Source organism: Myotis davidii, unplaced genomic scaffold (genome assembly GCF_000327345.1).
Source record: "Myotis davidii unplaced genomic scaffold, ASM32734v1 scaffold1129, whole genome shotgun sequence".
In the NCBI taxonomy this organism is placed as follows: domain Eukaryota; kingdom Metazoa; phylum Chordata; class Mammalia; order Chiroptera; family Vespertilionidae; genus Myotis; species Myotis davidii.
In genome coordinates this window covers 4434-14440 of record NW_006299595.1, presented here as the reverse complement: position 1 = coordinate 14440, position 10007 = coordinate 4434, and the positions used below count along the sequence as shown (strand labels likewise).

Below are 10007 nucleotides of genomic sequence, written 5' to 3'. Positions count from 1 at the left end.
GAGCCTTAAATGATGTGAACCTTTCCTCTAAAACAGAGGTTGTATCTTAGTTATACATCTATCTCCAGGGTCTACAACAGTACATTTAAGAGGGTAGGTATTAAAAAAAGCTTTGTTCAATAAAAAATTAGTAAATGAGAATATGGTTACTTCTCCCCATGAATGATAACTTCATCTGGAAGATGGTAGCCTCTATTTCCAGTTTTTCTCTTGACTATGGGACTCATTGTAAGCTCAGTGGCTCATTAAACAATTAAGATTAAAATTTCTCCTGCCTTCTTTCTAGAAAAAACTTAATGATCCTGAGGGTCTCTGATGCCAGCGCCATCTGACCGGAAGAGGCGCAGCATCCTGGATCGGATCTGCTTGGTCTTAATGGTGTAAACCACGGGATTGAGCACTGGAGGTGTGAGAAAGTGAAGATAGGAGAGTAGTACACGACTGCATGGGGAAGCCCGCCTCCCAAATCTGTGAATCATGGACAGACCAATCATAGGTGTGTAGAAAAGCAGCACAGAACACATGTGGGAGACACACGTGTTGAGGGCTTTGAGGCGCTCTGTCTTGGAGGCAATGGACAGCACCGTGTGGAGGATCAGCCCGTAGGAGAGGACGATGAGCACTGCGTCCACACCCAGCGTGGAGAGCACTACGAAGAGACCATAGGCGCTGTTGATGTGGGTGTCGGCACAGGCCAGCTTCATGACATCGGGGTGCAGGCAGTAGGAGTGGGAAAGCAGGCGATTGCGGCAGTAAGGCAGTTTCTTCAGCATGATGGGGGCTGGGATGTGGAGACCAATGCTGCGCACCATGATGGCCAGGCCCAAGCTGGCAATGCAGGGACTCGTGAGGATGGTGCCATAGCGCAGGGGGCTGCTGATGGCCACAACACGGTCAAAGGCCATGGTCAGCAGCACAGAGGACTCCATGATGGAGAAAGTGTGGATGAAGAAGAGCTGGGCCAGGCATACATCCAGGGCTACCTCCCTGAGACCCAGCATGTAGATGGTGAGCATGGAGGGCAGTGTGGAAGCAGATAGCCCCAGGTCAGTCACCGCCAGCATAGACAGAAAGTAGTACATGGGCTGGTGCAGGGAGGGCTCTGACCTCACCACCCACAGGATAAGGCTGTTCCCTGTCAGAGATGCCATGTACATGGCACACAGAGGGATGGAGAGCCAGATGTGCACAGCTTCAAAGCCTGGGAGGCCTGTTAGGAAGAAGGAGGTGCTGGTGTAGTTGGAGTCTGACATGATGACCTGGAGGGGGAGTACTCCAATCAGATGTGCATTCACAGGGCCTCCTAGAATCAAAGGAGTTTCTGTATCAAAACCTGATCTATAACCCAAGACATTAAATTCCCCAAAATGTTACTCTGATAATCATGGTCTTATAATCTGCCCAAGTATTTTTTCTAGTTCATACATAAGGAATCCTTTTAAAAAGATGTATTTGAATCATTAAAAGAAATCTTGCAAACATATAAGTCTGTCTCAGGAGCCACTCAACACAATTTAACCCCAAATGAGAGTTTGAAACACAGATCTTGAAAGGGACTAAGATAGATTTGTTCCCCAGTCTACATTATAAATTTTGGGAAATGGACTCTAGCTTCCAATATAGTTAGTGTGCTGATCTGGAACCAGAGTCAAGGTTTCTCACTTCCTGTAAGTTTCTCCTTCAAATGCCTTTTAATAGGTGCTTCTGCAAAATGGGTAATACGAGAATTTTGCATAGAGGCATCTTTCATAATTAAAAGAATACAGAATAATTCCTCTTTTTATCTCAACCACCTGTGTGAACACACAAATTCTTATCCCACATATAATTTAAAATTCAAAGTTATGGCAAAATAAAATAAATTAGACATTTAAATAAATACAACTCATTCTGTAATGTACCTGGTCATGTGGAACATTTAATAGAATGATTCTTAACTTACAGAATATTGAACAGGTATTTTGAAACTTATGGATTACTCTTCAGTATTATTCTGATGAGAATGTAGAAACTAGAAAAAAAGACATGTATTTGCCAATGAATCAGTACTTAGATGCACTAGGGAGTAAAGTAGTCTCTAGAGAAATACAATGAACTGTTGACAGATTTTCTGTCTTCCTTGTGGTCTGGCCCTTGAACTTTGGCCACTTTTCATTCATATCCTGACATCTCAGTTACATCCTTATATTTAATACATTTTTAATTCTCTGTTCCTTTTTTTTGAGAACACAATAAAGAAAACTCAATTTGAAAACTTTCAATCTTCCTAATTAAAAAACAGAGGAAAGAGATTTCTTGAAATTTCCAGAAATACAGAACATTGAGGAATAATAACAACAATAAGGACAATTTATTTTTAAAGAATCTTATTTAATAATATATTTGGAGGTTTTTATGGTTTTTTTAGAAAACAATTTTTTTTCTTTATTTTGTCATCTTTCCTTTCATATACCTTGTGCTGTGCAATCCATTATTCTTCTCTTTGTGAACAGGCGGTCCACATAATAATGAATTCTGTCACCTTTTTTCTGCCGGTAAACATGGGCAGGTGTAATTCACTACTGTTGTAATTCATTACCATTGTATATCATGTAAAGCACTTTACAAAACATTTTCACTTAGTTAATTTTAAAGTCTCTTAATCCTTAGAGGTTGGCAGATCAGTTTTCCAGATTAATAAAATCAATTCTTAAGAACTCAAGTACTGTATATAACTTTGCTAAGTCTCATGGATTATAAAAGGAGGGTCCAAGACTGCAAATAATTCTGACCCAGTGATTTTGTATTATGGACATTGTTGTTTGTAACTTAAGATACATATCAGCTATTAACTAACAGACTCAAGACACAAGCTTCATCCTTAAATCAAAGCAAACTATAAACACCCATGAATTTATATTTTAAAAAATGTCCTATGTAATGGCACTTCTGATTTTCCTCTTATTCTCTACTTCAATCCTTCCAGAATTAAACTGTCCTGGTCACTGTTCTAGATTCTGACGATAGAACTATTAAAAAATTAACAATAAGGTCCCCCAAATAAGGAGTCAATATTATTTCAAATATTTAAAAAAATACAATGTGGAAAGAGAAAGGGGTGTTATTTTAGATTGAAAGTTTAAGTTATAGCTCTGTGAGGAGGGGGTAATGGAGAAAAAGCAAAACAGTAAGAAGGTGCAAAACAGTTAGAAATTTGTAGATGCATGGGTGAGTGAGTGAGTGAGTGACTGGTAGGGAATGCATAGAGATGCATCAGGAAAATTTCAGGTATCAGCACACAAGTTAACTAGGAGATAGGTATCTGTTATAGCTGGAATCATGATAGAAATAAGAGAGTTGAGAACAAAGACAACCTCTAGAGCTAACACAGTCACTTAAGAAAACTGTATTGTACCTGACTGTTGGGTTGGGGATGTTCTCTTCGGAGCTGAATATACTCTATCTAGCGGCACTGGATTATAAAAGGAGGGCCTGGGCATCAGCAACTGATTCAGGATTCTGGAATTGAAGCCCAGCATTTGATAATTTAACAATCCCTCCAGGTGATTCTAATCCAAACAAAGATCTGAGAATCACTGCAGTACATGGTAAGGTATAGTACTGCTTTATAAGGAGAAGTGAGCAATGCTGTTCCTTTCTTAAAGGAAGAAAGTAGAAGATATGCAAAGGTAATAATTTAGGAATAAAGGAACACTCTCAGAAAAGATAAAAAAAATGGTGCTAACCTCTGAGATGAGCCCCTAATGACGCTCATTCACAAGCACAGATTCTTTCATTAGGATTTATCAAATGATCTTACTGCAGATCATTAAAGACCACTAAGCATATGGTAATTATAATAAAGACAGTTTTTTCCTTATAATTTCGCTTACAAAGTAAAATATTTTTAATAAAGTAACCGGTAAGTTAGCTAAATTCTGATGCTTTTGGAGATTGGACAAGTTGTATTGTCTCTTGTACATACAAATTTATGGATTTTTATTCAGTTACTGATAGAGCAACTGTGAAATAAGTTGAGGAAATGTTAAAAAAAAACATTGACCGGGAAGAACCAAGCATTCAAATTGTCTGAATGTTCTTTGTAAATTCTCCATCCTACATTCACTCTACACTATCACTATCTGTATTTTAATTAGAGAAAAAAAAACACACATTTCTTTAACAAACTGAAAGATTTCTCACTTTACCCATCAATTTCAATGAATATCCATAGTGTAAGCAGCGTCAGAATTCCTGACTTTGGTTAACCTATCATTTGAGAAAATGGACCTATAAAAAAGGGCATTGAGATGTTCACATATGTGGAGAACATTGTTTTTGCACATATTGCACTAAGTTGACTGTCTAGAAGAGGAAGTTTCATGAGTATATGTGTGACTGTGTGATTTTTTTTTTATTTTTCAGTTTCTAAGAAACACTTGTTGAGTGAATGGATTTAGTGTGAAGAAGCAGAGAATATAGTTGAGAAGGCAAGGCACCTGACTTCAGCACAAAAACACTGGGATAAAATACTTAGATGAAATTTGGGTTTAAGCAAGAGCTATTTTTTCCAAAATTTCAAGAATACACTATGAACTACTTCCTTATTAGAACTATTTATTTTGGCTTGTCAAAAGAATTTCCATCAGGTATAAACCTGTGGCATCATAGCAAACAAAGTGGGACACCATGCTGAATTTCCTAACATGGATGTCTACTTTCTTTGGCAACCACATTAGGATTTCAGATCAACAGCATTAAGAGCCAATATTCTGCCATGATAGTAATAGGAAATAATAAGAGAATGGGTTTCATGTTCCCAAAGGATTCTCCTCTAGAACTATATCCATATACTCACATAAATCATGCTGATTTCAATTTTCCCATCCACTGAATATTGAAAATGGGTAAATTGTACTAATTTTCATAGCAGACCAATTTTATCAATGCAATTGATGATAAAATATGATAGTGGATGAAAGACTTGAAGAGTTCCTAATATTCTGCAAAGTATTTAGAATGTAAATAATACTTGTTAATATGTGTCTTAAAGTTACTTACTATGATCAAAATGCAAGGAGTTTTCTCAAAGCTGATTCTTTAAAGATTTTGAAAGATTTGCAACTAATCTTGATTACCTGGGTTTATCAATTCACATCATCATTCTGCTACCTTCCATCTTGGAAGAAGTCTTTTCAAACTGTCTTCACAAATGAGCAACTCCCTATATCATTCTGCTTCTCAAACTTTTCATCTCAGCTTGTCTACCTTTGAGAGGAATAGAATCATTTGCCTAGAGCCTCAGATGCAACTCTATCAGTCTGTATTTAAGGCAAGGAGAAATTTTGTGATGTGTTACCAGACCATTATAATTGCCCATTTAATTGTTTCTATCTATTATGCCAGCACATTTGAGGAATAATTCAGGAAACTCATCCAATAGATCTGAAGACCCCCTTTTCTTTCTCTAAATATTTAATATACTGTACTTAACTCAAAACATATTATTAACACTATTTTTAAGTGAGCACTAACAAGGGGCAAATGGCTTTACCCCTTTCCTCTCTAAACCCTATGTTATTGACTCACCCACAAGGAGAAAAGAGCTGAGAACATTTCTCATCCTCCTCCAGGTTACAATGGAAGGGAATTTGCAATGAAGAGTGATTTCACAGCAAATCAGCCAATACTTGGATATTATCCCTTGATGAACATAACAGGCACCATGGGCTTTGGGGCAGCAACTGCCTTTAACCATGTCACTGCCAAACAAGTTTTGCAATGGCCTATGAAGAAACTCCATTGTGATTGGAAATCCTTTAGCCCTGTCCAAGTCTGTCTCAGTTACTAGTACCCTTATATTATGTTTAAAAAGTCATCGGCCGTTTGTGAGTGCAAGCTTCAATATCAGAAAGACCTAAGTTGAAGATGGTCTCCACTGGTAATTATATAAATTGCACAAGCTCTTTGAGCTGAGTTGAAGATGGTCTCCACTGGTAATTATATAAATTGCACAAGCTCTTTGAGCCTCATTTTAAATGTGTGTAATATATAATAGCACTACCATTGGGAGATTATAGATATATGTTTAACAACAAGTGGCCCTGAAGTGAAAATGTGTGGGTTTGAATCTCAGCTCCGTCACTTAATAGCTCTGAAGGTTTGGGCATGTTCTTTAACTTCTCGTTGACTCAGTTTCCCCATCAGTGAAATGGGCACCATGAAAGAAACTAATGCACATCATTGTGAGGATTGAATGGGGTACTCCATTAAAAACCTTATAACAGCTTGTCAATACTAAAGTAGTTATTAGTACTTTATTATTATGAAAGACCTGAGTTGATGCTATTCAATATAATATATGTAAATATATAATTCCTGAAAAATCACACATTAAATACTTAATAAATTTTATTGTTATTATTATGTTCATGTAAATGCAGCAAAACACCCTTTTTATTGTTGCAACAGAAATAATAAAAGTTCAATAAAATGAAGGACTTTCAACTTTGAGGATATCTCTCTGTAGTTAAATAGAAATCACAATTTTAGCCACGGCATTGAAAACCAAGGCAGGCAGCTCATGTCCTACAAAATTAATGTTTTATAAAATTATTTTGTTTCACAATATAAATGGAAAACAAAACCAAACCCTGCTCATTCTGGGTGCACTTATTTGTTCCACCCCTGAGTATGAATGAAAGAAAATAGGGAGGTCCCATCTATAATGGATATAGAACATATTCTGACAAATAACTCTAATTCTAGGCAAGATATATAAAATAGGCCAGAAATTGAAAAACAGATAATGCTTAAATATTTCATCTTGCTGGTATCCACTTAAAACACATCACTTTAAAGAAGTATCTCTTGAAATCTCACTGGTTAAGTAGACTCGAACTTCTTAGTGTCTTCCCTCTAAGCTGCACTATCAGCCATGGAAGCACCTAGAGACTTACTGGAGAATTAAATGTTTAAAGCCTATTTCACTGAAGTATTTAAACTTTTCATACTAAGGAAGCAATATTCTATTTTATTTTCTGTATACTTTAAATAGGAGGTGGCCCAGCAGAGGTAAATAAATATAATTTAAATGAGTGACTATGTAGGGCAGAAATAAAATGTTGGTAATATGTCTTTTTCGCCTTCCCTTCATAACATTGTGAATAACTTTATAATACAATCTGACATAAAATATTAGCACTTAAGTGAAATACTTGCTTAACCTATTACTGGTTATGTTTTTAATAGAGCAATTCTATCAGTGAAATTAGTTGAAGCTTTAATCCAGAAAGAAAGACCATGACAACGTATGTAAATCAATTTCTCCAGCTTTGATTTGTTTGTGAAAATCTAGTCTGTTCTCATAAAAATGGACTTTAAAAAATATTATCTAAAGCATGGAGGGAGCCTTAGTTGGTTTGGCTCAGTGGATAGAGCATTGGCCTGCGGACTGAAGGGTCCCAGGTTTGATTCTGGTCAAGGGCACGTGCCCAGGGTTGCAGGTTCAATCCCCAGTAGGGGGCGTGCGAGAGGCAGCCAATCAATGATTCTCTCATCACTGATGTTTCTATCTCTCTCTTCCTCTCTTATCAATAAAGATATATATTTTTAAAAAGTATGGAGGGAAAATTGACTTATATATGGAATCTACCATTCAAGAACTATGGCATTTTGATGTAGTTTTTGAGGGCACAGAGTATCTCATTTATGTATTAGAAAGTGAGGAGCAGAGCTTTCCCTTTACTCAAAGGGCTAGGTATAGTTAATACGCAAGTCAGAAGAAAAACATATTTTGATTCACATACTTGCAAAACTTTCAGAAAGTACAATCAAGTAAGGCCCTTTTGAGCTCAATTTTGTGGAATTCTAGGTTTTTAGTTGAAAGAGATCTTAAATGTCATTAAATCCTACTCTTCTAATCTGTTTACTTTTACATGTAACTGATACGCTCTCCAGTGGCTGTTAGTTTCCCCTAACCCAAGGTCTCTCAGGTTGACACTGACATTTGCAGAATAAGAAACATTTTCCTGCCTTGACCGGTTTGGCTCAGTGGATGGAGCATCAGCCTGTGGACGCAAAGGTCCCAGGTTCGATTCCAATCAAGGGCATGTACCTTGGTTGCGGACACAACCCCAGTAGGGAGTGTGCAGGAGGCAGCTGATCGATGTTTCTAACGCTCTGTCCCCCTCCCTTCCTCTCTGTAAAAAATCAATAAAATATATTTTTTAAAAAAGAAAAGAAACATTTTCCCCTTTGGACAGGTACTGCTCTGATGGCTGGGGAAGCACCATAATATAGTCAGTCATTAGTTTTTGAATAAGTAATTGATCAGAGGAGAGGTACATTCTACCTCCTATGTGATATGTATTAATCAGCAGGCTGACCATCAGAACCAATATTTTGTCCTGTGGGCTCAAAGCTTTTTCAGGTGGAACACCTTCAGAATGCGTACCCGAATCTCTTTGGTTTTTATACTGTAGACAATTGGGTTGAGCATTGGAGGTACAAGAAAGTGCAGATAGGACAGAAGCATGTATACCTGAGCTGGTAGTCTCTTTTTCCCAAAGCGATGGATCATGGACAGGCTGACTAGTGGGGTATAAAAGAGAAGTACAGCACAGATATGGGAAATGCAGGTGTTGAAGGCTTTGAGTCGCCCAGCGTTGGAAGCAATGCTCAACACTGTCTTCAAGATCAGCACATAGGAGAGGAGAATGAGTACAGCGTCTGTCCCCAATGTGGAAAGCATGACGAAGAGCCCAAAGCCACTGTTCACAAGAGTGCTGGACCTGGCCAGCCTTACAACATCAGGGTGAACACAGTAAGAATGAGACAGAGCATTCATAGGCTGGAACTGAAGTCTTCCAAGGAGCACAGGCAGGGGCAGGTGAAGGGCAGCGCTGCGGGTCACAACGGCCAGCCCAATGGCCCCAATGCGCTGGGTTGTGAGAATGGTGGCATAGCGTAAGGGCTCTCGGATAGCCACACAGCGGTCAAACGCCATGGCCAACAGCACAGCTGACTCAATGACTGAGAAAGTGTGAATGAAGAATAGTTGCGCAAAGCAGGTTGCAGCTCCCACCTTCCTCTGGCCTAAGAGAAACACCGCCGCCATTGAAGGCAGCGTAGAAACTGAGAGGCCCAGGTCAGCCACTGACAGCATGGAAAGGAAGAGGTACATGGGTGTGTGAAGGCTGTGCACAGACTTGACAATGTACATTATGGTGATGTTGCCCAGCAAAGAGAGGCCATAGATAAGGCAGATAGGAATAGCTGTCCAGCAGTGAGCACTCTCAAGTCCTGGGAAGTCCATCAGTATGAAGAAGAAGCTGCTGGCATTACTGTTGCTAGGAACTGCCATAACTCTGGGAAGGACTTGCCTGGAAAAAGTATTGAGAAAGCAAAAGGTTATTCTTTCACAGCATTCTCCTACCATTTCATCACATTGGCACCCATAGCCTGTGCTGTCAGAGGACTACAGGCTTCATCTCCACATCTCACAGCATGAATCCCATTCATTTAGACATTTACGATAGGGAAGAGTGCTGTCTATCTCTCTTCTGGTGGTCTGCCTTAGTTTTCAGAAGCATACATGGGTCATTTAGAGAAAGAAAACTTCTTCCTCATTTGAAGATATTTCTCAAGGCTTGGAAAAAATGCAAAGCGGAACTGTGCTGAGAGCACCAGGGTGTGTGTGCTTAAGCCAGATTCGTTTTAGTACCAGAATGAAAAGTTCTAAAGGAACCTGGATAAGGATAATTATGTTTAGTGGCTGCTTAAAAGTTAGAAAACAAAGTATAAGAATGTTAATACTGATTCTGAACTCCTGATATTACCAGATATATGTTGTTTGGAAAGAGATTCAGTGTATACATAATAATATCAGATACCAGAAGTGATTTGAGCTTGACGTGAATGTTTAACAGGTTTGAATTCCTTCTAAATCTTTGTTACAGGATGCTCTCTAAAAATGTTTTCATTTTTAGATGAAGACTAGGTAATATTTACTGTTGGAAACACAATAT

General features: G+C 38.3%; 2 protein-coding genes across 2 annotated transcripts; both read right to left on the bottom strand.

Annotated features, from left to right (window-relative positions):
- Nucleotides 1-293: 293 nt before the first annotated feature.
- Nucleotides 294-1253, bottom strand: LOC102759429 (olfactory receptor 51G2-like). Its single transcript, XM_006775355.1, has one exon. It carries the CDS (start codon nucleotides 1251-1253, stop codon nucleotides 294-296), a length of 960 nt encoding a protein of 319 aa, XP_006775418.1.
- Nucleotides 1254-8395: 7142 nt separating this feature from the next.
- LOC102759152 (olfactory receptor 51G2-like) lies at nucleotides 8396-9343 on the bottom strand. The gene has a single exon (XM_006775354.1). It carries the CDS (start codon nucleotides 9341-9343, stop codon nucleotides 8396-8398), a length of 948 nt encoding a protein of 315 aa, XP_006775417.1.
- Nucleotides 9344-10007: the final 664 nt, after the last annotated feature.

Bases quoted from the DNA above. Each gene is read 5' to 3' on its own strand.
- LOC102759429 (XM_006775355.1), bottom strand. From the start codon at position 1,253: ATGTCAGACTCCAACTACACCAGCACCTCCTTCTTCCTAACAGGCCTC.
- LOC102759152 (XM_006775354.1), bottom strand. From the start codon at position 9,343: ATGGCAGTTCCTAGCAACAGTAATGCCAGCAGCTTCTTCTTCATACTG.